The 27,408-nt window shown below is 37.9% G+C and overlaps 3 protein-coding genes across 3 annotated transcripts in view; 2 read left to right on the top strand and 1 right to left on the bottom strand.

The window, feature by feature from the left end:
• The first annotated feature begins 207 nt into the window (after positions 1 to 207).
• On the top strand, positions 208 to 8,093 carry LOC306850731 (activator of 90 kDa heat shock protein ATPase homolog 1-like). The gene is made up of 9 exons (XM_079386561.1): positions 208 to 441; positions 1,915 to 2,105; positions 2,220 to 2,302; positions 2,891 to 3,008; positions 3,124 to 3,212; positions 4,076 to 4,204; positions 4,752 to 4,853; positions 5,009 to 5,060; positions 7,001 to 8,093. Exons 1-9 carry the CDS (start codon positions 362 to 364, stop codon positions 7,171 to 7,173), a joined length of 1,017 nt encoding a protein of 338 aa, XP_079242687.1. The 5' UTR covers positions 208 to 361; the 3' UTR covers positions 7,174 to 8,093.
• LOC306850734 (dr1-associated corepressor-like) lies at positions 7,980 to 10,391 on the bottom strand. The gene is made up of 7 exons (XM_079386564.1): positions 10,243 to 10,391; positions 10,084 to 10,156; positions 9,408 to 9,501; positions 9,209 to 9,325; positions 9,001 to 9,103; positions 8,838 to 8,895; positions 7,980 to 8,727 (listed from the first exon to the last, which is right to left on the bottom strand). The coding sequence occupies exons 1-6, from the start codon at positions 10,282 to 10,284 to the stop codon at positions 8,854 to 8,856; spliced, it is 471 nt and encodes a 156-aa protein (XP_079242690.1). The 5' UTR covers positions 10,285 to 10,391; the 3' UTR covers positions 7,980 to 8,727; positions 8,838 to 8,853.
• A 2,353-nt stretch (positions 10,392 to 12,744) lies between these two features.
• LOC306850725 (putative JmjC domain-containing histone demethylation protein 2C) overlaps positions 12,745 to 27,408 on the top strand; it is a 66,990-nt gene continuing 52,326 nt past the window's right edge. The window contains exons 1-2 of the mRNA XM_079386549.1: positions 12,745 to 13,132; positions 25,355 to 25,525. Coding sequence (XP_079242675.1) covers positions 13,004 to 13,132; positions 25,355 to 25,525 — 300 coding nt within the window. The 5' untranslated portion in view covers positions 12,745 to 13,003. The remainder of the gene's footprint in view (positions 13,133 to 25,354; positions 25,526 to 27,408) is intronic.

Here is a 27,408-nt window from a genome sequence, read left to right as displayed (position 1 = left end):
ATTCTGCATAATACATTTCAAAAGCCAGCTAAATTCTTTCATAATTTACCTGCTACAAGGCATTTCCAAGAATAAATATCACTGCTATGGTTCATGTCCTAAAACAAACAAACTGTTAGTATAATACCAACAAACAGAACTACATCTACACTCGCGAGCGGAATCTTCTCCGAGCAGCCAGTGTTTAGCACGGACAGCTTTGAGCGCGACTCACTTCCGTTTCCAGTAATTTCTACGAGCAACAAAACCGGAGGCAGCCGTCGAGAGGGTTCCAGAAGCGAGAGTTCACGCGTGGCGGACACATTTCTGTCACAACCCACAGCTTCATTCATTTTCAGCAGAATAGCTGTATTAAATCATTATGGCGAAGTGGGGAGAAGGAGACCCTCGCTGGATCGTGGAGGAGAGAGCGGATGCTACAAATGTCAACAACTGGCACTGGTGAGAGTCACCGGCACATCCACTCACTCGAGCCATCTTGATGCTAAATGCTAAAGCACAGTCACCCGAGCTGTCCTCTTTGACTCAGGAAGACTCGGCCGAAGAAAATATAAGAAGGACAACGGGACAGCTCGCTGCGACTGAGATAGCTTAAGTTGTTGTTGTTTTGGTGGTTATTTAATCAATAAAGTGAAACGGTGTTGTCTTGCTAGTCGTCCGTTAGCCTCGTCTCAAGTTTATTCATGCCATGCTTTCACAGCATCTTTAATGCGACTGCTCTCTTGTCGATAGCTGGCGAAAATCTTGTGTTTGTTCGTTTATTACTTGGGTTGTCAGCTGTTGTTGTCGTCGTCGGACAGTTTTCATCGTTTACGCTGTTCGTCTCAGTTTCAGCAGCATGGACACGGAATATTACATACTCTCGGTTTTCTTCGAGCAAATTATATGATGAAGCGTGATAAATGGGAGTTTAATTAGGTTAACGCGGATTTTGAAGCTAATTATATCAGGAGAATTATATAATGAGTGAAGGAACCGTAAGCTGAAGCATTTCAACCGTTATATGTCAGTCTGTCAAATACTTCAGTTTCAACTATGACCTCATTAAGAAGCATAATTAAGCAAGACAGTGACATAAATCTATGGTTTGTCAAGGGTTGAGTCATGGAAAATCAGGAAATAAAGACAATAAATATTACTTTTTTTGGATACAGGCCTGGAAAAGTATTTTTTCATGAATAAGGTATTGCTCGTTCAGTTTCCCATTGAATTACATTCAAATCTCAGGACATTTATGTATTTGTGGAGACATGTGTATGCTAATTATTATAGCCTAATAATTTAGTTGGTTCATTCGAAGAACTGACGCCTGACAAATGGAAATCGACATCAACGATCTGCATATAATTTATTTATTATTTATACAATTGACAATGCTTTGTCACAAACGTTTAGCATTTGCATGTCTTTTTATGTCTTGAATTTAAACATTTAAGCAATTTTAAACGTAAGGTCAAGTGCGCCTGCACTATTTGACAGAGTTTTCTTTTTTTCTGTTGTATTTATTTGTCCTATTGCTTGTAATTTGTTCTTATTTTATTACCGACTGTTGTTGATCTTTACATTTGTGACCCTGGACCACAAAACCAGTCGAAATTGAGATTTATACATACCTGAAAGCTAATCACAATTTATAGTGGTGAGACTAATATTTTCACTGTTATATCGAAATTGTAATAGACGATTCTGAAGATTCACGAGTATCTAAAGTTTTGGTGTCTTAATCTTTTAGTAGAATACAAAGGTTATATGGGTCAATTATTGTTTTTTTTATTATTATTATTTTTTTTTTAGCAGAGTAAATGTCAATTTTGGTAGGGCAAGTACAAACCACTGGGTCAGAGGAAAAATTCTTAGTGTTGAACTCTGCACAAATAATGGAGTAATATGAATGCATATGCCTTGTATTATTAGGACCGAGAGGGACGCCACAAACTGGTCATCGGAGAAGCTGAAGGAGCTGCTCATGGGGTTGCAGGTGGAGAGTGAAGAAGGCAAGTGTGAGATCACCGAGGTCAGCAAGTTGGAGGGAGAAGCATCCATCAATAACCGCAAAGGGAAGCTTATATTCTTCTATGAGTGGAATCTGAAGGCTGACTGGACAGGTGAGGAAAGAGATTTGGATCAGAGAATGAATATGGCCAAATAAATATTTAACTATCAGTTATTTTGGTGGCTTTATAAACTATTTACATGATTTGGGCTGTCTGTTCACATAGGGACATCAAAATCAGGCATCAAATACAAGGGGAATATTGAAGTTCCAAACCTTTCGGATGAAAATGACATGGATGACCTTGATGTAAGTTACACAACTTATGTATTGTGCCTTCACTTGACTAAATTCTTTACGTAAGACTAAGGCCTCAAGATTAAAAGGATCTACAATAAGATGAAATGACTATAAAATCAAGATGTTTCTTATTTTAATTCATTTTTTGTTTTAACTGTTATTATTAAATATTGAATACTGAATATTGAATTGAACTGTTATTTCCACTGTGTTGGAAACCTGGATATATGAGGAAGCCTCAGTTTAAAAGTATGATTTCTAGACCTGGATAATTCATGTACAAACATCTTACAACTTAATGAGTATTTTTATAATGAATATACGTGTCTAGTTATGCCATGTTTTTATCAGGTAGACATTCTGAATATATTTCTTTAAATCCTTATTCTGTAAATCACACAGAACTGGAAAAGTCATGGGGCCTTTAAAAAAAAAATCTTGGCTTGGAGCCAAAAAAAAGGTTAAGACGCACGCATCTAGAGTATCTAAAACAGAAGTAATTGGTTTGTTGATGGATTCAATAGCTATGCTGAGTATATCTACTATTAAAGTGATCAAATTGAGTCTGAGTATTTTTTTGGGGGGGGTCACTCGCAGATCAGTGTGAGTCTTTGTAAAGATGAGCCCGAGACAGAGCTGCTTTCTCTGATGAGGAGCGAGGGAGTCCAAAAAATCCGCATGGCGCTGGCCAGTTACGTGGAATTCCTCAAAACAGGTAAGTTTCACGGAGACGCCAAAACCAGCACCATGCATATGAGTTTTAAAAGCATTGCTGCTACGGCATTGTCTATTGGATGTGGATTGTTATAATCTGTTATTATCTGTTGTAGAGTTCACACAGGGCATGATCCTGCCAACAGCTAATGGCGTGATGAAACAGCAGACAGCGCAAGCAACAACCAAGTCAAACAAAACTCAGGTGAGCTATAAATTATACTTCTAAGTGCTACTATGAATAAGTTGATTTGTTTGTTACCCATTGGCCACATGAATGAGTTTGTTTTAAATACATCATATCAAAGCATGAAGCATCTACAAACAAGTGGTCAAACCTTTTCTCTTTTAATGTTACATTTTTTAATTCTAACCAATTGATTGGCATTAGTGGATGCAATTTTTGGTGAGTCTACGAAGCGAGTAAGCTCTAATTTTGAACATTTAATCTATTTCTATCATTACCATTGCTGTCTTTGTACTGTCTTTCATTAAAATAAATGGCATTTGCTTTGATATTTTGTTATATAACGCAATGTGAAAATGTATTTTAGAACATTTATACATGCTTTAGTGTCCCCATATGTTTTAAAGCCACAGTTTATGGACAAATCATGTCATGATGTATTGAAAACATTAATTTAAATATGCTAAAAATGTTATTAAAGCTTTGCTACTAAAGTGGTCAGTGTTCAAATTCATATTATTGCTTTATCCTGATTCAGTCCCGATCATTACAATAATGATTTGTTTTGAGCAGCTGGGTTGGATTTTGTGGGAAAATGCCAGGCTTATGTAATTCATTCTTATGTGTTTGTGTCATATCTGTAAATACAGAAAACAAGCTCCAGCTTCTGTATCATGGTTGGCTTGAATCTACAATAAATAGTGGTGTTGTGCAGAATTTTCCTTAGTCGACTAGCTAGCATGTAACATGGACAGTTCTTAACGGCCAACCCTCCATTGTTATATCTGGTCACCTTAACATACTGTATGCTTTGTTCAACCACAGATGGTGATCAAATTGGCTTGCAGCTTCAGTTTAAACTTATGTGTTTGTGTTTTCAGATTGGCTCATGTAGCGCTGCTCCTCCTCCTCCTAACACAGGGGTAAAAATCCCCACCTGCAAGTTCTCATTAAAAGACACCTTCCTCACCTCACCAGAAGATCTTTACAGGGTCTTTCTTAATCAGGATGTGAGTCTTCTGCCGCCACCACAGCTGACAGCCACTAGCTATATTTCCATCTACCTATTTTTAAGCGCATTTTGGGATATTGTATAAAAAATCCTGGATGGAAATGCCAAGATGTGCATAATAAATTTCTTATCCGGTAAGAAAACATGCCCATAAACAATGATGGTAACACTTTTATAGAATAAATTCCTTAATGCGCATCAAAAAAGACATGTGACTTTGCGATGGGATGGTATAAAATCAGATCAAACAACAGACTCGGAAAATAAGAGAACATGACCGCGTTTCGTCTGCACGCTCTATACAAAGAACATTATATACAGAGCCTTCTCCTATACTGCAGCGAATTATATTTACCTGATATTAATCAGGAAGTGATGATTTTGTTCTCTTCAACTCGCTGGATGGAAACATGCTTTATTTAATTTTGCGTATCCGTTTAATTCGTAACTTTGGATGGAAACATAGCCACTGACTCCTAATGAGCAGATAATTTCTAATTAGTGATTACTTTTGTTTGAGAGGAATGACAAATGGTGTGTTACAGATGGTGCAGGCTTTCACTCGCAGCAGTGCTGTGGTTGAGGGTGAGAAGGGTGGAAAGTTTCGCCTGTTGGATGGAAACGTGAATGGAGAGTTCCAGGAGCTGGTGAGATTTCGGTTTCAAATCACATAAAGCTTGATGACTGGAAGAGACGCTGTCCTTTAAATCAACAATGTAGCCAAAAATACATTCAGTGACGATCGAGAGTGATGACAGAATTATGATTTGATTTATGAATCCATGTTCTGTGCGTTTGACAGGTTCCTGAGCAGAAGATAGTCATGAAGTGGAGGTTCAACTCATGGCCTTGTGGTAAGAGAAGTTTGCTCACCCTGCAGACAATTGAGTGACCACACTGGCATTTGCAAGTTTTGCAAACAGATAAATTTTAGTGTGTTATATCTACACTGTTTGCTAGTAATGATGTAAGTGTTGGATGCTAAGAGCCAATCAACAACTGAGCTATCAGTGTGGAAAAATGGACAGACCTTCATTTTTTTTTAGCAATTATGCATTAAATTGACAATAATAATGCTATGTGTATTTTAAATAAATACTGTTGTTTTGAACTTTCTATTGATGAAAGAATCACAATTTCCCCCCCCCCAAAAAAATTTGCAGCACAGCTGCTTTCAACATTGATAATAATAAGGAATGTTTCTTGAGCATCAAATCAGCATATTAGAATGATTTTTGAAGGACCTTGTGACACTGAAGACTGGAACTTTGCCATCACAGGAATAAAATACATTTAAAATATTAATTTACAATATAAAAGTTATTTTAAATTGTAATAATATTTAACAATATTACTGATTTTACTGTTTTTTATCAAATAAATGCAGCCTAAAGGCTGTTTCACTCTGAGCGTGATGTGAAAAAGCTAGGTGAATCACCGACGAACTGTGCTTTCACACCGAGTGTGAAACCATTGTTCTCTATCTGCTAATTCACACCTACACATTAGGTGGCGCTGACCAATAATGCATTTCCCCTCAGATATGTATCTCATATATGGATTTAACAGCATCTCCTGCTCAATATACAGCACTAAATTAAGATAAATAGAAGAAGTTTTATTTAGTGCCTTTCTGTATCGCAAATAAAGTTTGGTTCTATACCAGAAATATAAACTATCTATAATGCTTACCAAAATACATCTTAAAGGGGTCCTATTATGCTCTTTTACAAAGTCTTGATTTTGTTTTGGGGGTGTACTAGAACATGCTCTAATGCTCGCATTATTTTTCACATAATTTACATTACCTCTCTCCCCAGCCTGGCACAAACGGCTCGATTAGTTCTGGGTTTGATGAAGGCCCGCCTTCCAAAAAACAAAATGTGTTGTGATTGGTTAGCTGTACCAGAGCGTTGTGATTGGTGAACCGAAATATCTCCCTTTGGAATGGACTTTGAGATTTGTAAGTTTGTAGATCGTTTTATCTGATCGTTTTTACACTGACTAAAATTCAAAAAGTGAAAAAGCATAATAGGACTCCTTTAAAATATAATTAGGTACAATTAACATCAAGCTACACTTTAAACGTATTTATGTGATTATTAATGTCTTTGGTTAAACCATAGAGTACTTCTAACTAATCTAAAGTGGATTTTTATTCTATAATAGGCAGACATGCACTCTTTGTATGTTTTATAATGGATTGAACGCTACACCTGCTTATCATTTGTCATAAACATCCTTTATTGTTATGAAAATACTTTGAGCTGCATTAAAACCCATACAGAAAATATATTATCATATTCATATGTCTGTTTGCTTTCATATTAAATTAAATTAAATTTAAAATCTGATTGGATGGCCATTTCATCGCAGAGGGACGGGAAAAAAACGACACACAGGACAAAAAAAATCCTCGAATGATCGTGCCTGGTGTGAATAGCCCCACGGGGATCTATTGTTTTGATTTAAAAGCGCCATAGCAATGAACATTTGCAGCAAATTTTCACGTTCAGTGTAAAAAGGCCTTAAGTGAGAGCATAAGCACATTTCTTTAAAAAAATTAAAAACTTAAACCTAAATCTCTTAGACCAGAAAGCTTTAAATGGTAGTGTAGTTCAATATATGGCAGAATAATAATAAATTGTGGTCTGTTTTTTGATGCATGCCACGTTATAAATATTGTTTTTACCAGCTCTCTTTTACTGTCTGACAGCTGACTTTGAGAAACGCCTAGCTGATTATCTCTGCTCATTGTTTACGCTCACTGTCTGTCCTTTCCTTTTTATTTCAGAGCACTATGCGATGGTGACATTGACTTTCACAGACAAGGGTAACGAGACAGAGTTAAAGATTGAGTGTCGAGCGGTTCCTGAGAATGAAGAGGAACGAACACGAGATGGCTGGCAGAGGTACTACTGCCATGCCATTAAACAGACATTTGGCTATGGCGCACGACTCTGCTGAGCCCAGGAAGTAGCAGCCTCCGTTTTTTGGCTCTTTTGTTTGTTTTATTGTTTTTATTTTTGTTCCTTTTGCTCCACCTACAAAAGATAAGATCAGAATGTGACTACTGAACAGCAGGCATCACATTGCTCCATTATCACGTTCCTTTATTTGGATGATTTTGACGTTTACAGTAAATAAAAAGATGGAAAAATCAGAAATGTAATAGATGAGATGAGTGCTAAAGAGGAGACTTGAGTCATATGAAATATGTGTATGTGTGTAATATACTGTCCTTATTTTAGCATGGTTACTCTCTGATGGCACTTCTGTCCTGTGAAAGGGACACAGGGTTGAACGGTGCCTTTTATGCACTTGGTGGTTTTTGATACGTTTGATCCATTCCTTTGGATCTTCTTGAAGATGGTTTGGAGAGAGAACAATAAAGAGATATTTCGGACCACTTAATGTTTCTTTCTGATAAAAAAATGGAGTAATTCATGTACATCTAATAGTATTATGAACGTGTGATTTTTACTCAGTCATTTATATTCACCAAAACAGATGCAAGCCTCAGAAAGCCTGTTTCTTTTGTCTCAAACAGACTGTATTAAAAAGAAAATCCTGTAGAATGCACAACTGGTTATTTTTAGATCACTGCTTTTCTATTTGCTTTATATTACTGCAAGTACTGTATTTCAGCTTTTACAGGGTTTGCCTGGTTTTAGCTGCTGAAATGTTTGAAAAGGGAACCACAGACCAATTTTAAGTCACTCAGAAGAAAATGCCGGTTGTTTTGCCCCAAATTACGATCCAGAAAAATGTTTGAGGCCTGTTTGAGTTTTATTTATTTTCTTGTACATTTTCTGAATCACACTTTGTGACCAGGCAAAGAGCATCATTTACTTAAAATAAAAGTACCTTTGAAACATCATACTCATATATTTTATTCAGCTATTATTTTGCTTTACCCTATAATAGATTCTTGGTTATTTTAAACATTTGTTTACTACATCTTGTCATATATCACAGTAGTTAGGTTAGGAGTAGAAAATGCATATTTATACAATATTGTGTAATACTGACATCTTAAAATATACCTTATAGAACATTTACTATAAAATACAATTGACTTTGTCATACAATATGCCGCTTAAAGAACCCTGTAACCTACTGCGGATAATAGTAACAAAACGGTGACCGCTAGAAAAGAAAATAATAAATATTTGCCTTTATAAATATTATATAATCACATATGCCTCAGCTCAGAAAATCATGTTACATTATAAACATTAGACAGTTCAAACTACAGTTTTAATTACCAATCCAACTGAAAGAAAAATAGTGGAGCTGCTCAAAATCTCGTATATAATAAACAAATGATTTTCTTTATCGGAATTTAAAACTCCCTGGAAAACAAAAATTCTATCATTAATTTCGTGGTCAATATAATACCACAGCAGAGCAATTTCACAAATTAAAAATGTCAGATGCTAAGAATAACAATAACACCCCCCCCCCCCCCCCCCCCATGCTGGGTCTTCATAAATAACACAGCAGTTTTCAGCGAGAGATCTTGTCAAACAAATAAGAGTAAAAGGAAAAGTTACAATTTGCAGAACACTGGGATTGATGTAGTTATAATCTGTTAGTTTTCAACATGACTATATCAGCGCAAATCTCACCTTTTCAAAAGCCCGGTCAAGGTGAATGAGTTTCCAAGCAGATGAACAGCTCAGACTCCTGAAAAAGAAATGTACATAAAGAACATTGACAAGATTAAAAATACAAATATCCCTAGTCAAGTTCCTTAACATTGTGTCAGTAAAATCAATCACAATAACTCACACTGGATGAATCACTGTTGATGACCAAATCATTGGTGGCTTTCTGGGGCGGCTCCTCCGTCTCCGGTGCCCTGGCTTTGATAGACGCACTTTGCCACCTTTTCCTAAAGGAAGAGCATTTGATTACAATGGTGGCTTGTATGGAAAACACTGTATCTGCTTTTATCTATTTGCTGGGCCCCTGTGCATTTTCACAAATTATACTGTACCTGTGTGACTGCCATTTGCCCTTAGTTTTGCACTCTGATGTTGATGCAGTAGATTTGGCCTCATCTGCCAAATCCTTCAGGAAGTCAAACAACTTCTCTGAATGAATGCACTGTTTCCTACAAAGATCATAAGTATAATAAAAGAACAGAAATTGATGGAAAATCACAGAGACAAGAGGATGCCTATTTTGAACCTCACATGTGATTTATGGACATCACTCTGCTGTTCCTGGACTGGGTTATTTTACTGGTCATGGTGAGAAGGGATCTGAGGAACATTTCTAAAGCTTTAGCTAAATCTGCAGTTATGGAGCATAGCATGAAGAACTACATATGAATAATGAACAATATGATGATAGATAGATAGATTAATTTATTTAAATAAACATACATATTTTACATAAAGGGAATTGTCTATTTTAGTGTCATTGCAATTTTAAAAAACGTTATATTCATTTAGACATTTAACTAAATTACTTTATAGTTTAGTTTATAATTGGCCTGAAAAGTCTGAATTAAGTTAAAATAAGCAATGTGATTGGTTTCTAGAATGTTGTTTAGAGCCAATCACAGCGTTCTAAAAATATGAACTAAGGAGTCGTTAGAACAAAAGAATCGAAGAGTCGAGGACATGACTCTTTTGGAGTCGACTCTCGAGTCCACTCTTCTATTTAAGTATAATGATTATAATGGTAAAATAAAAAAGATATTAATAGTGCATAGACTGTTTTTTTCTTTATTTATTTCTTTCCTTTTTAAAAAAAATAAATAAAACCCAGAATTTTTACACGCTTCATAAGAATCAACTCGCAAATGACTCTTGACTACGAATGACTCTCCACCAGCATTCAACATTGGGTGTTTTGAAAGGATACATATGATGACTGGTACCGCTGTAGCGATTCGTCCGACCTCTGTGTCCTTTTGCATTATTTTCTTGATGCGTCCCTGACCATGTGGAGAAGAGGAGGAGGTTCAGTCTGAGGAGGCTTCACACAATGCTCATAAAACTACGAAAATTAAGAAATACTCACGGGTGGAAAGCGAACATTATATTTTCTCTTCTGTCCGGGCATTTTGAACTCTTAAATAAGCGTATTCGGCTTACATTTTGAACCATTTTACACTTTGGAGTGCGGAGCGCCATTTGTTTACCTTTCACAGGAAGTATTGAATGAGAAATGATTGGGGAGAGAAAGAACCAGGGGGTCGAGCTCCTCAGAGGCCACGCCCCTGTCACGTGCGGCGTGAGGTTTGTAAACATTCATCTAACATTTTTTTTTCTTTTTAAATCCGACTACAAAACCAGTCATAAGGGTACATTTTCCGAAATTGACATTTATACATCATCTGAAAGCTGAATAAATAAGCTTTCCATTGATGTGTGGTTTGTTAGGACAATATTTGACGGAGATAAAACTATTTGAAAATCTGGAATTTGAGGGTGCAAAAAAATCTAAATATTGAGAAAATTGTCCAAATGAAGTTCTTAGCAATGCATATTACTAATCAAAAATTAAGTTTTGATATATTTACAGTAGGAAATTTACAAAATATCTTCATGGAACATGATCTTTATTTAATATGCTAATGATTTTTGGCATAAAAGAAAAATCATTAATTTTGACCCATACAATGTATTTTTGGCTATTGCTACAAATATACCCCAGCGACTTAAGACTGGTTTTGTGGTCCAGGGTCACATTTTATTACTGAATTACCGATCAGGCGAACCTGCTGCAGTGACCCTGCAGAGTAATTTGTATTTAGTGTCTCAAGTTAAAACATAGACTGTAAAAAAAAAATATACAATGAGAAATGTTTGCTACTAGATGAAAAAACGTGTTTATTTATGTTTAATATTTTATTTCAGTTAACGTTAATTTTATTTAAGGTGACTGTTTTTAGCTGACATAACCCTGATTGAGAATGAGACCTGCAGGTTAGAAGTAACTGCAAAAAGTTTTTTTTTCCTGCTACTTTTTTTTTCTTAGTAGATGCCAGATCCCAGTTAATGTTTTATGTAATGCACTGTCATTTTAAATAATAAATATTATATATATATATATTTGCAATAAGTCATACTATTCTTGACTGGTGCAAACTGAGGACAGGAGCCTTGCATTTTTTTACATTTTTAGTATATTCATACAATTATCATTTTTGTAGAAGACAGTTCAGTGCAGTCTGCTGCATTTCCAGTGCACGACACATGAGGACGGTCAAACAACATTATAAATTCGTAATGTTTTTCCCTCAGTCAATGGACTGTTTACATTCCTAAACGTTGAAAAGCTGAGAAAGTTATATGGCATAAGATCTGAGAGGTTCCCGGAATGTAGACATTAGAAATAATAGTTCCTCATTGTTACCACATATCTATGATTATGCTTGCGTAAGTGAGTTTATTTTTACCATTCACATGACAACACCAGTCATGCCGCTCCAAGTATACACTTAGTCATCTGATACAGAATTAACCACTAACACCACTTTTGGATGCTTTTAGCAACATTATACACATGATTATATCCAGGTCATATTAGAAATTACAAAATATTAGGTCTACTTTGGAATAAAACACTTTTAAATCTACAGGGTGAAAGAGATAGTTTATTCAGGTACCTATATTGGGAATGTGTGCACTCTCCAAGGAAAAAAGTGGTGTCTGATCTAAATAAATAAATGAATCTGCAGCGGGTATTTATTTATTTATTTCCATTTACCAAACCGTTTTCCTTAGAGAATGGACATAAATGCAAGGTTCATAAAATAATCAGGTAATTAAAAAATAATTCAGGTGTAGCTGTATTGAGAATGTGTGCTTTCTCCAAGCAAAACTATCCGTTTTTGGGATTGACAACCGCATTTTCTTTACAGGTGTGAGTCTCGAAATGTCCCGTTCACACAGCAGCTTACAGTTGTGTTTAGAATACTGTCTGTATGAACGAGCAACGGGAGTCAACGGGAGTCATTTACGTCTGTGAGTTCGGTTACAGAATGCGGTTGTCACACCCGTAAATAATCGTACTGTGTGTGAACGTAACCGTATTAAGGACTCAAATACGGGACTGATAACTGTATTCTGCTGCTGTGTGAACGCGGCCTAAAGTAATTCAGCTGTAGTTGTATTAAGAATGCCTGCATTCTCCAAGCAAACAGTACTAAATTGTGGCAAGCGAGCAAACAAACAAATAAATAGTACACGTTCTTGTTTATACTTTTATGTTATGTTTAACTTAGTATGTGACATGTTTGGCACCTATAAGGTCGATAAAATAATTTGGTGTTGTTAGACTGTATTTTGCGATAAAGTTGCAGTTTCTTATAAAACCAATCAGTTATTTATAAACTGTAATTTTAACATGTGTTTGTGAAGTTCAAGTTCAGAATGTAAGCGCAGACGTGGGACTAGTTTTCTGTAGTCTGTGGCAGTGCGCTGAGAAAGCGGAGTGAAGTCTGGCGGACGGAGAAGTCTGCCCGCTGCGGTCTGATAGTCCTGTGTGCTTTGACTGGGGCGGATGAATACCACGTGTGAGTGAGTGAGAGAGAGAGAGAGAGAGAGAGAGAGAGCCATAATGACTGTTACTACTCTCAGTGTAAATCAGTTTCTCGGCGCACAGAGACATAAGCGTTCGCCAGAGGACTTATGCAGGGAATTTTATCCCCCTGTACTCACACTCACAAAAATCTACTTTTAATCACCATATTTTAATAATGTGTCAACACCGTAGCCCGCAGTAGGAGGAAGTTTGCTTGTTGTCCGTGGACATTTCTCGCACTTTTCGCGGGACTATGGCGGCGGAGCTGGTGGGGAAGCGCTGCCTGTGCGTGAGCGGCGGAGAGCGGCTGGAGCTCGCGGGGATCTCGCGCTGGAGCTGGAGAGCCGGAGTCATCCGCGCCTGCGACTCTCCTGCGCTAACGGTAAAACTCACCTCACGACCCTCATTTACCACAAATTACGCGTGTTTTTGAGCCTTTTCCAGTTGATATAACTTCTACAAATTCCTATTCGCTTGTTTGTCAGAAAAAAAGTTTGGCGGAACCGCTGATATGACAAGCGAAAGCTGATTGTTTTGAAAGCTGGTCACGTTAGGTTTGTTTCTGTCAGTTTTTAGTCAACAGACATTCAGGCGGCGTTTACTATGAGTCGAAGGCTGGGCGTGTTACTATGATAGAGAGAGATAGCAACTGTGTGTGTGTGTGTGTGTGTGTGTGTGTGTGGACTATAATCAGCTGTTGTGAGACAGTTTACTGCACTAATGACTCCATCACTCCACCACAGCTTCATCACGAGGTGTCTTATTTTATATTCACATCCCTTTTATCTTTGTATATTTGTATTTACTTCAAACAGATCTTGAGAAAGAACGGATACGCTTTGTACTACAGCATTAATGTGTTTACATATGCGAGTAACGTTACTGCGAAATAACTAGTGAATAACTAGTATGTACTTATCTGAGAATATGTATGTAATTGCACTTTAAGTATTAGTAATACAACACTGAACTGACTTGAACTAAATAAGGAGATTTACTGTCTCCATAGTTGAGTTTCAGTAATCGATTCTGCTGTTTTCCTGTTTATCAGATTTAAAAGGGTACCTTTTGGGGTACAACAGCTTGTCCCTGGAGCGGTACCCTTAAAAGGATATATTTGTACCTTTTTACCCCTAATAGGTACATATTAGTACCTTTAACCATACTAGTACCCTTAAGATACTAGTATGTTCCTATTAGGGGTAAAAGGGTACAAATATGTCCTTTTAAGGGTACTGCTCCAGGGACAAGCTGTTGTACCCCGAAAGGTACAATTCTGGCCCCTTGTTTTTCTGTGTGTGTGAAGCTGCTGAGACATAATCTGTATTGTATAAATTGCTGTAGAGATGCAGGTGACTTGACTAATACACAATATAACATCATGTAATATGTGTTACTAGCATTTGTTAGCTTTTCCGATGTGTATCCACATTCAGGATTCCCATGATCATGGAAAATCAAGAAAACAGGATTTTGAAATAGTATTTTCCTGGAAAAGTAGTACACTTACAGGTTACATGCATAACTTACTGTTATTTCTATGGTAAGTACATGTGACGTTTAGCAAGGACAATGTAAAATAGTGTTATCTATATGGACCCACATTATATGAAGTGTCTTTAGCTGTACTAACATTTATTAATAATTTGATGTAGGCCTAATGCCCTTATTGTGTACATACATAGTATTTATATTTAAAAATATCTGCATGCAATTGCACATGCAATTAATTTCTGTAGTTACATATGCATCCATATGTATGAATCAAGTATATATATATATATATGCATGCATAAAGTGGCTTAAAAAGTTAAGAGTTAATATACATATTTCAAAGATATAAAATGCTTTTAAAAATCCATAAAGCCCTCATGAACGACTGGAAAAGCCATGGATATTCATTTGCAAAATGCTGTGGGAACCCTGCGCATTACTAAATGCAAGTTGACTTCAGTTAAGCCATTACAGTTCATTCATTTGAATCTTTGCTGGCACCCTGTGCACCGCAGTAGACATATTTGCATTTTTACAACTGTGAAGTTAATTATGAGGGTCAAAGGCACACTTTCCTCCTACATAGTGCTCAGCGAAAGAGCAGATCACCCTCTGAGGAGCGCACTGCGTAACTGATTGAACAAGTTGTGGCGGCTTGTTTCAATGACATTTAAAGTGTAAATCAAATGTAGAGTATGTGTTCCACTAGGGTGCAAAAAATAGAGAATTGTGTTTTTTCTGTGTAGAAACTTCGGCAAGTGCCCTGTGTTTTATTCATTCTCTTCTGACAGTTTGTGTGCATTGATAGTTTAGTCGTGCTGTCATATGCTTCCAGCTGTGTACGAGTGTAAAAGAGAGGGAAAGAAAGCATGCATAGTTGTTACTGCGCATTGCTGCTCAGATCAGATCATGTTTGGCAAAGGCTTGCATTCATGTGCGTGCATATCTGTCATTCATTTTCCCAGTACAGGTGCAGGATTGCTTGTATATCTGAAGGGTGTGTGTGTTTGTCTAACAGGCTCTTTGTGGTTGTAAACTCGCACCAACAGGATTTTCTCACTGTATGAGAGTTTGTTCACCCTCTGTGAGGTCAATTATTTTAGATAAAACTGTAATCCTATAGTACTTTAGTCAATTTATTTGGATTGTGTCCTCAGTTTAGATCTGCTGTAAAAAATCTCTTTGGTGGTTGTAGTTTTATTTTTAAAGCTGGGGAATATACAGCTCGGTTTGTTCATCAGAACAGCTGTTGCTTTTCTGTCTTGGTGTATTTGTGTATTTCATGAGACTGTAAGTGCATGTGTGTTAGTGTGTATCTGTGTTTGGGGACTCTTGTCTTTTACACCATTGGCTAGACGACGCCCCCGTGGCAATAGCGGCTTAGCTGTGTGACTGACAGCTTTCCCTAGGTTACAACCTCCTGCCGTATTACACACACACAGATATCTCCTAATGCTTCTCATCTCCTTCACAACCTGTTGTTTTACTGTGCTGTATTCTCAGGGGTTTACCACAAACACTGGTTTGCTTGAATTTCCAAATATCTGCAGTGTGTTTGGACTTGACAGCTTGAGATATGCTCTATTTTTAGTTTTAAAACTACAGGAAAATGTCATGGAATGATACAAGAATGTTGTTTTCTTATCTTTGTGTGATATACAATAAAACAGATGGTTGCAGTCCTGGATGCTGATGGGTGAATATGGCAAACCAGCTGTACTAAATTACACACGCAAATATTAACAGCTACACTGCCAGAAAAAAAAAGATATAAAAGCTGTCACTGGGATGGTATCTTTTCAAAAGGTGCACATTTGTACTTAAAGCGTCCATATTGGTACCTTAAATGTACATATTAGTTCCTAAAGTGTATAAAATGTAAAATGTACATTTTGAAAAGGTACTGCTACAGAGACCGATTTTATATCTTTATTCTGTGTATGAATTAAATGTGATGGAAAAAATACACTTTCATTCTTTTCAAAACACAAATTAAGATGTTTTAATGAAAAGTGAGAGATTTCTGTACATCCATTAAAAGTCCAGACATCCAACACTTTGATGCTTCAGAAAGTTCAAAAAGATATCATGAAAGTAATCCATACGAATAGTGGTTTAATCCAAATCTTCTGAAGTGACACAATCACGTAATATGATTAACAGATTTAATTTAGCTCTTTTGCTCTCAGGTTTTATTGAATATCTTCATTTGTGTTTCAAAGATAGACTTATCGTTTTGGAAGGAGGGGAAATTCTTGATGACACAATTAAACATTTTTGTGAAATGTACATAAATATCATTGCATTCACACATGACACATTTTTTAATTAAAACTTCTGACCCTCAGTGATCTGACCCTTAAAACAATTTCGCATGAACTGACATCTATTTTTTTTTTTTTTAAACTAAGAAAGTCCACCCCACACCTAAACATAACTTGGGCGTCACTTGGGCGTAAGCAGATCTCAGGAAATTAGATGATGCAAGTTCATACGTATTAGCGACTAATTCGGCAAAATGTAAAATAGTTGTGAATTACCATGAGATTGTTTTAGTGTAACCAAATAGCTTCAATCGGTCATGCTAAATTATTTTTCCCTATGAAATTAAGTAGAGAATTTTTAAATATGATTGTGCTTATATTGTAAAGCTGCACACCATGACTTTAACCATGACCATATTCACAGTGTAGCTTCTTGAACTCTTATTAACAATCTATATAGCAGTCTAATCCACTAAAGAAGTTGCAAACACAGATTTGATGGAGGGTTTATTTGTGCAGACAGTGTTTTTGTTTGGATTGCACAAGTGTGCATGTTGCAGTGATATCATTCGTCTGATGCAGACATTTATTAATTTCAGCTGCGCGTGTGTTTTTATCGACTCGCTCTGATAGCGCTCTAATTCTGTTCTGCACTGCATTAACTAAAGCCAGATGTCTCTGCTTGGCCTCGTCTCTGTCTTGTCTTTTTCTGTGGTTGTGTGTGTTTGTACTGTGCTCTATTTAAGCACTCCTCTTCCCCTCCCCGTCCGTGCATATGCTGGCACTGAGGACCGTATTCCAGCTCTCCGCACGTGTGTTTGTCGGTCTACACTCACACACACACACACACACACACACACCCACATAAGCACACACAGACACAGATATATGGTTCTGCAGTGTCAGAGACAAGGGTTGAATTTAATTAGCTCATGTGGAGAGAAGCAAAACATTTCTAAACACTCTCTCTCTCTCTCTCTCTCTCTCTCTCTCTCTCTCTCTCTCTCTCTCTCTAATACCTTGTTAAAGTTGTGAATTCTTGTTTATATGTTTATGTGACCCTCTCAGTCAGTCAGTCTGGAAAATGCGTGTGTTGGTGTTCTTTATATACAGCTTTCTTTTCATTTGACCCTTGACCTTTGGCAGATGGTTTGAAGCTTTGCCAGGGAAGCACTGTGTGATTCTGCAGACCAGACAGATTTTGCATGAGTGTGTGTGTGTGTGTGCGCTGTAGCTTATCTCCTGAAATACGTAAGAAGTCCAGCTCAGGCTGTGTGATTGTAGATTTAAGCCCTACTGAGACAGACACACACACACTTGTTTCGCTATCCTTGTGGGGACTTCCATAGGCGTAATGGTTTTCTACTGTACAGACCGTATATTCTATTGCCCTACACTTGACTCTTTGCATATTTAAATTTTCAAAAAACTTAATTCTGTTTGATTTATAAGCTTGTTTACCCGTGGGGACCTCAATTTAGGTCCCCACTGTGACACAAGTACCCATGAGTCTGTGTGTATTCAGGTTTAAGTCCCCACCGGTATATAAAAACAAAAACACGCATACACACACACACACACACTTGTTTTTGGGGACATCCCATAGGCGTAATGGTTTTTATACTGTACAAACCTACCCTACACCTAAACTTAGCCCTCACAGGAGACTGTGCATTTCAACTTTCCCCAAAAAACCTCACTCTGTATGATTTATAAGCGTTTTGAAAAGTGGGGACATGGGTCAATGTCCTGAAAAGTCACCTTCACCTTGTAATAGTCGCCTATATTATATATTGTGTTGTTTTTTTTTGTTTTTTTTGCTGCTTTGTACATTGGTTATTGGCTATTTCCTGTTATTTTGTTTCATTACCTGTGTCCTGTCCTGTTACTGTCCTTCTGTTGCACTGTGGAGCTTCTGTCACTATAACAAATTCCTTGTATGTGTAAACATACTTGGCCAATAAAGCTCATTCTGATTCTGATTCTGATTCTAATACCTATGTCATTATACAAATTGATGTCCTCATTTGTCACAAAAACGTGCACACACACACAGACACACACACAACAATACAGAGCTGTTTTAACTCCCACTCTGTCATTTCTCCTTCTGATGATGCATTACTTGCATTGATGTGTGTGTGTGAGAAAGAGAATCTCCTATTAGTCCTGCAGAACTCTGTGAAATCCTTTCTGTCTTTTGATTTAACAGCCCTGGGGAGTTCGGTGGCAGGATGTGTGGTTGTTTTGGATTTTTGTGTAATCCTGCACATCTCTTTGACTCTCACACTATCTGTGTGAATGTTTTCGTGTCTTTATATGTGCGGAGGAGAGAGTGTGAAGGTGAGAGATTGTGTGTGTGTGTGTGTTTGGCAGACAGAGGAGAGTGCGTTTGTTTAAACTGCGGAATATCATGCATGACAGAATCACAGTCACGGGACTGGAGAGCTGGCCAACAGCCGCACAAGGTGTCCAACTCTCACTCTCCCTGTGAAAGAATGAATGCCTGCTGCTGCTTTGCTAGTATAATATGAAGCAATTAAAGGATATGGTGTCTTCTTTTGTCTTTCTCTCTTGTCATGCACACTAACTGTAGGTTATAGTATTATGATGTTTGCTGGCATTAAATCACAGCTCTGGGTCACTCTTTCATGACACACACACACACTCACATGTACGATGCAGTCCTCCACCACACCTAACCGCACACACTCTTGTGCTCACATCCACCTTCATTGATAGAGTCTGTCTCTGTCAGGTTCAGACTGTAGTGCATTTCATTTTGCTACTTAACACTACGTTATGACAAAAGCTGATAAACATTAAAAAAAAAAAATTAAACTTTTTTCAACATTGATAATAATAAGAAATGTTTCTTGAGCAAATCATCACATTACAATGATTTCTGAAGGATCGTGTGACACTGTAGACTGGAGTAACGATGCTGAAAAATCATCTTTGCCTTCACAGAAATAAATTGTATTTTAAAATATATTCAAATAGAAAACAGTTTGTAATAATATTTCATGATATTACTGCATTTTTGATCAAATAAATGCAGCCTCGGTGAGCAGAAGAGTCTTCCCCCGTAAACCTTAAAAATAAAACTTTGCTACTATATCTAATCACATTAAATTCAGAATTAGGGATGTAACGGTATGAAAATTTCTCATCACGATTATAGTGACCAAAATGATCACGGTTATCAGTATTATCACGGTATTGTTAAAATGTGTTCAAAAAGTACCGAAACATAAATCACTTCAAGTTTTATACTTAAAAATCAACAAACAGCAAATAAAATGACTTTTTTTTTGCATAATCACTAAAACAATAACATTACCAATGAGGTCTGGATTTTAAATGACAACTTGACTGACACCAGTTTAATAGCATGTTCAAATAAATAATGCAAATGTTCAAATAAAGCTTTGAAAAAGTTTCATATAAAGGTAAACCTCACATTTCAGCCTTTAAAGAAAAGAGTTAAGTCAAAATGATAATTGATTAATAAGGGGAAGGGGAGGGGGGTAGTGGTGTGTGGCCAAGTATGGTGACCCATACTCAGAATTTGTGCTCTGCATTTAACCCATCCTAGTGTACACACAGTAGTGAACACACCCCCGGAGCAGTGGACAGCCAATGCTGTGGCGCCCGGGGAGCAGTTGGGGGTTCGGTGCCTTGCTCAAGGGTCTCACCTCAGTCGTGGTATTGAGGGTGGAGAGAGTGTTGGTTATTCACTCCCCCCACCTACAATCCCTGCCGGACCTGAGACTCGAACCCACGACCTTCAGGTTACAAGTCCAACTCTCTATCCACTTCTGCTCCATAAATAATTCTGTATAGCTTAACTGAATTGTTTAAATGTGTAGAATCCACATAAGCTTGTTTTTCATCAACCGGTTAAAATTTACAGCAGGGCATGCAAATTTGGTGCGTTTTTTGGCCAGACAGAAACTGCACACAGGCTGAATGTAAATAAGTGTCTGTAAAGCCACTCTCTGTGGCGCTTTATATGGAAAAGCTGAATTACAGCTGATTCCCGTGAACTCCGCGAACAAAGCAGTATTGTGTTTAAGAACACTTCCTTTAGGTATTACATGGAGCTGAGATGAAAACAAAATGCCATCGAATCTTTTCTGAAGACAGTCAGATCCTTCAGAGGTACATTCATTTAATTAATTCACTGATATATTCATCTGTATAATTCCCTCAGCACTCTTTTAAAACCTCCCAGCTTTTCCGTCCTATTTTCACTCAAAACGAAACTACTCTGCTGCTGTGCGCACGTGAGACTGTTACACTCTGCTTTATGCTGGACAGTATTTATTTATCGTGAGTTGTTCAGATTGTGGTAATCGAATACGGTTTTAATGAAAATTCAAATATGAAACGGTAATACTAACCGTGGGGAATTTTATCATGATTTATCGTCAAACCGGTAATCGTTACATCCCTAATCAGAATCCAAACTCACAACTTGAGCAAAATGTAAGCATTGCACTGACTAGACCATCATCAACAAAATTCATCATCAACGAATTATTTGCTGATGCAATGCATTTTATTTAGAAATACACTGATCCATCAACTTATGTTAATGGTTTGCTCTACATCACAGTGTTCATGTTAAACATTAGATATTAATTACATTTGATGTTAGTTATCTTTCAATTCATATAAATAATTATATCAAATAAAATAGAATCATATTAAAACAATAATAAATTGTTTATCTGTTTAATTATTGTAATTTGCACAGACAATTACTTTTAAATGTTAATGACAGATAGGTGAATGCTGCAGTAATTAGCTGAGAAATGCTTGTCACACCTTGTGTTTTATGTAGCTCTGATGTGAGTCGACTTTATAAACATGGACACTCACATTTTCACTTTCTTCATCGGTCGCTTTTTTCTCCCTTGTTCTCTGTCTGTCTTTCTTTCTTTCTCTCTCTCTCATCCGCCCACCTTTCCTCCCTCTTTCTCCGCTCAGTAAATTATTGATCAGTGAGGCGCCTCTGTGGATCACAGTTTGTGAATGTGTGTGTGTGTGTGTGTTTGCACTCATCAGCGCTAAAGACAGTATGTACAACAGACACGGACACGCTCACACAGTCACATGATAGTCTCATGCTACTATGTTGGCAGTATGCTTTTATTCCCCAGACTCGCTCTCTCGCTCTCTCGCTCTCTCTCGCTCTCTCTCGCTCTCTCTCGCTCTCTCTCGCTCTCTCTCTCTCTCTCGCCTTTCACACACACAGTGTCGGTTTCATCAGGAACACAACCAGACCCTTCTCATTCACTCCTCGCTTGTGTTGCAGAAATGATCAGAACTGATTATTACTGTTAGCAAAATATATTTACACATACATCTCATGAACAACCACCAGTAAAAAAAAAAAAAGAGTGTGTGTGTGGTTTGTCAGACAGGAAGGCAGTGTCAGGTTGTGTGTGTATAAATGCTGATGCTATAAGTACATTTCTGCCGGAGTGTTGGACGTGGTCCAGGCTGAAATCTGATGCCGGTGAATGTTTCCCTCCCACAAGCCTCAGGGAAGTGTTTACTGAGAGCGAGAGAGTGTGTGTAAATGTTTCTCTCCTGCAGTCTGTCAATAAGAGATACTGCAGGAGTGTGAGTATGCAATGCTTGAGTTGATTTTCAGTTGTGCCTGTGAGTTTGTATGCATGTGTGTGTGTGCGGCCATGTGACTGCATGTGTGAAATGCTTCTCTGACCTGTTACAGCTTGTTGACTCTTCATGGCCGAATAGCTCGCTGCACACACACATATTCAACACTTGTGTGTGTGTGTGAGAATAGCAGGAAAAAAACCTCTTGTTAGCTCACTCACACTTGTAAATACCGTCTGAGACACACACACACACCCAAAGACAGCACACATACATCATCGTAATTACACACACGCAGAAGAAAAAACAGCCGCTGTGAAAAATGACAACCTGACGTGATGGTAGACTCACTTCACATTCGCAGGACAGATGAAGCTCTGTGTGAATGTATGTGTGTGTGTGTGGTTTCAAAAGGCAGTAGGACTGGTTTCTATGACTAATGATCTCCTCTAAATGAATAATTGCTGTTTTCCTTTCACGCTCCCCCCCCTTCTTACACACACTCTCGGTCAGGCACACACATCTTGCAGATAATGGCAGGAGTGCACGTAAATCACCTCGGTGTCCGACACGCATCCTTACACCGGGAGAGAGAGTTTGAGTATGTTTTTGTGTGAAAGAGACAGTGAGAAGATGAAGGGGAAAGGTGAGATTGAAAGACAGGAGGAAGAATAGAAGGAGTTGAGGGAGATGGAGAGCTAATCAGAGAGAGGTTGGTAGCATAGCAACTCAAAAATGTCCTTTTTCCTCTCTCTCTCTCTCTCTCTCTCTCTCTCTCTCTCTCTCTCTCTCTCTCTCTCTCTCTCTCTCTCTCTCTCTCTGTCTCTCTCTCTGTCTCTCTCTCTCTGTCTCTCTCTCTCTGTCTCTCTCTCTCTGTCTCTCTCTCTCTCTCTCTCTCTCTCTCTCTGTCTCTCTCTCTCTCTCTCTCTCTCTCTGTCTCTGTCTCTCTCTCTCTCTCTGATGATCTTGACCAATGGCAATATGTGTCCCTGCAATGCATTATATTTTAGGGCTTTTTTAATTTTTCTGTAGGGTTTGTGTCCCTACATCTGTCTGGCACGTGCACACACACAGACACGTGTCTGTATGCTTTATTAAGTGTGAACTGTGAAGTTTGCTATTATAGAGCAATGTAGAAGAACTGTGTGACTCTCTTTTGTCTCTCCATAACCATTTCTGATCTTCATTCAAAAACACAAGATGATCTAATTATGACTGTTTCACAATGCGGTGAATGTTTGATTATGCCTATAAAGCTCAAAATGTTGAATTTAACATTTGAATGAACCTAGAATGCTCTCAATCAAACATTCAAGCATTCAAACTGAACTTCCAAAATGTACCTAGAATGGCCAAAAATGCTGAATATTCTAATTAGCGTGTATGTATTTGGCAGACACTTTTACCCAAAGTAACTTACAGTGATTTCAGGCTATACAGATGTCCGACATTTTTAAAAGTTTGCGTCAAGTGTTCAAAAGCACTTATACTGGCAAAATTTTAGCCGAACAGGCCTATGATTATTTAAATGTTAAAATAAAATTTTAATGTCCATATAATGCCAAAAATTGTTTGATCGAACAATTCAGAAATGCAGATTCAATTAAAAAAAAACAACATTTTGAATGGGACATTTGAATGGACTTTTAAATGCAAGTATGATACGTTTTTATGTTCTATTTAATTCTATTTAATTTCAGGCTATACATTTTCTCAGCAGTACGTTACTTGGAAATAGAAACTGTGACCTTGGATTTCCTTTAGCATTTGAGCAACTGGGTCACACATTTCTGAAATACTGAATCAACATTTAAGCGTTTTTTATTTTTTTTAATGAATGTTAAAACATGCTTATGCTAGCCAAAAATACAGTATCAAACATTCTAAATGTGAACATTCAAACTTTTAAATCAAACTTTTAAAGGCACTTACGATGCCCAAAAATGCACTCTATATTTACATTCAGATGTTTAAATCAACTACTTTTAAATGTAGTTAGTTATAATATCTAGACATGCTTGATCAGATATTCAAATCAAATCATCCAAATGGACCTACAATTCTCAAAAATTCTATTTTGGAACAAGATCAAACCATGTCTAAAGGCCCGTTCACACCAAGCACGATAACTATAAAGATAACGATATTAGCATCCACACCAGCAAACGATATCATCTGTTTATTCTAAGCGCACGCTCATCTGCCACTTGTAAAGAGATCATTACAGCAGGATGAATTCTGATTGGCTGACAGTGTTTGTATCCTTCATCAGCTGGAAAAAATCGCTCTGTAAGTGATTCCAATGATATCGTTTCTCTGTTGCCTTTATCGTTATAGCTGTGGTGTGGACTCTGATATTCTTTAATATTGAGAACAATTTTTAGAACTTTATCGTTATCTTTATAGTTATCATTCTTGGTGTGAACGGGGCTTAAGGCTTTATTACCAGCCCTGTCAGATTCATCTCGTTCTCCTGCCACATGGACCAGAAGTCCTCCACCTCTTTATTTAACCTTACCTGCTGATGTTTTCTCAGTTCATGAATTGGAATTCGGAATCACTACGAGTGAGCTAGATCTCAGTGCTGTATTCATAGTGAGTTTCTGTTGGGTGACTTTGTGATTCAGATCTGTCACAGATTGAGCCATGTTGTCATGCTGCAGTAGAGCTGAATGGCTCATTGCAGCCGGTGAGTGAGTTTTAATTTCGTCTGGCTCAGTCATCAGTCAGACGCAGCTCTTATGATGCTGTGATGACACACTGGGTGACAAATGCAAGTGACATCTTTGAGTTCAGATTTACACATGAAAATGTGTATCTTGATGTGGACAGGACTGTGTGATCGTGTGTGTGTGTGTGTGTGTGGTCCAAGAATGTCCTTTCATCATGTGGACGTTTGCAACACATATGTTTGCGTTTAATCTATTTCATTGCCGTTTCATGTTGTTTGTGTGTTTCTAAGCAGACATTTTCTGTGCAAGTGGTTAAGTATGCAGTTGGTGTGTTGACATTTGTTTCTGATTTATTAGATTTATCACCTTCGATCATCTATTAATTAGCTGCATCAATCAAGTTAATTGTGAACACATATGCTGTGTGTGCACATGCACCTGTGTCTGTACATACATCCGCAACCTACTAACCCCCTCTCTTTCTCTCTCTCTCTTTCTCTCTCTCTCTCTCTCTCTCTCTCTCTCTCTCTCTCCATGTGTTAGGTGTGCGTGCACTGGGATGGCGAGCAGAGCGCAGAGAGGAAGTGGAGGAGACTCCGAGAGGAATGTGAGGTGGTTTTGTTGGAGCAGGAACTCGTCTGGGCCACCAAAAGAACCGGAACAAACGGTGGCGGCAGCAGCAGCCAGGAGAAGAGGAGACTGCAACCAGCCCTGGTGAGTCCACAAAAGCCCTGAAAGTGCTGCTGCTCAAATTATTCATGGACATCTGATGCATGTTACACACAAAAATGGCAAGAACTTGAAAGTGATTGGCTAGCTTCCTGCAGTCAGATTTGGGGTGCATTGGTTTTTATCAGTCTTTTTATCAGAGTTCATGACATGAGAAATCAAATTTGCCTTGGTCTTTTGGCATATAAGAGATCTTTGTACCATTGAAACATACCGTAAGTTTCATAGTTTAAAACATCCTCCTTTTTATAAATGAAGCATTTATTTAATCGCGCTCCAAAAACGGCTCATTTGGACCTAAGTTGACATATGACATCATGGGGTGCACAAACATTTGCATAAACGCTGCCTCCAGAGCAAGACAACTACAAATAGTCAGCTTCTCGCCATAGGCCCCACCCACTGGTGTTCAGCCACTGACACTTGTTTAATGCGAGTGTCATGTTGCGTCAAAAGCAATTAGAAATTACAATCACTGCCGCTATCTTGTCTACCGTGGATACAGTATACAGATGCGTGTTTGCTTTCGGATACAGTCAACGTGCTTGAGTCGTCAATAGGACAGTGTAAGAAACAAGTGGATAGTTTATTTTTAATGGCATCCCGTATCATGTCAGAGGGTTGTTCAGAGCATTTTGTTTTATAAACGAGGCACAGTGTCATGGATAGTTCACAAAGAAACATGAAGCGGCACTAGATCTGACTGCATCTGCATCACAAACTGTAAATAAATTACTGTAAGTAAATGATTTCATAATGCATAGTGCTTCAGCGAAAGATTCATCAGAATGATTCAAAAGTGATACTTTTGAGTCTGACTGAATCATTAAAACAACTGGTTCATATGTTAATTTCTTGTGAAAACTCATTGTTTAATTGTAATTATCTTGTCGTTTTATTGGCCGTGAAAAATGGTGCAAGAAGCACTTCTTTAAAAATACTGATTTAGCAGTCCTTAAACGTCATGCTCAAAAGCGAGCTGTGGTTTTTAGCGATTGTAATGTCAGTCTGACTTCTGCTTGAAGCTGCAGTGTGAACCACACTTTAGGCTGATAGTCCGCTACATGAGACTGCCTGTGTCTGAACACTCAACAACACATGCATTTATGAAGTCACTCAGCGCAGAATGAATTAAACTGATGGGCTTTTGTTTTCATATCTGGACCGTTTCCACCAAAGGAGACTGAATGGCTGATGTCACCTGTTTTATATGTCCTAACTGCTGTTATTATTTGCCTCTGTATCATAAAGAAAAAAAAAACATTTTCCACTTTGTTCCAGACTGAAGATCAAAGACTTTAATGCACTACAGGCTCATACTCTACAATCCTGCATTATGTGACCTCATCTATGACAGCATGTAACCGTGGCTAACCACATGTTATTATGGGCTACCGTGCGTAACCTGGAGTAACCATGGGTTACGGCCATTTACATGGGTAAATGGGGTAACTGTGGCAACAGAGATTTGTTTGGCCAACGGGCTGCAGAGATAAGAGTGAACAAGAGCGTGTGTGTGGACCTCCTCCATTCAGAGCACTGTGTGTTTATAGCGGTGTTTGATAAAACAGTGCAAGCGTGTGTGTGCTGGGCAGAGTGTTATTGTGTGTCAGGGTGGTCAGTATAAAAGGTATTTCTGTAGCAACATCTGAGAGCGAGAGAGAGAGCGATTTTACACAGCTTCTACTGATTCATCTCTTTCCTCTCATTTATCTGACTCTGCCAACACACATTCACCTCTTTCTTTCCCTTTTCATGCACAGTCTTTTCTCTTTTTTACTCCTCTTCCTCTTTTAGTTCTTTCTCAATGACGCACACATCTTGGTCTCCCCCACAAACACACTTACAAGATGCTATAGGTTTTCTTG

The sequence above is a fragment of the Barbus barbus genome, assembly GCF_936440315.1.
Source record: "Barbus barbus genome assembly, chromosome: 30".
Classification (NCBI taxonomy): Eukaryota; Metazoa; Chordata; class Actinopteri; order Cypriniformes; family Cyprinidae; genus Barbus; species Barbus barbus.
The sequence above is the reverse complement of the archived record's forward strand: the minus strand, read 5'-3'. Positions and strand labels throughout refer to the sequence as shown.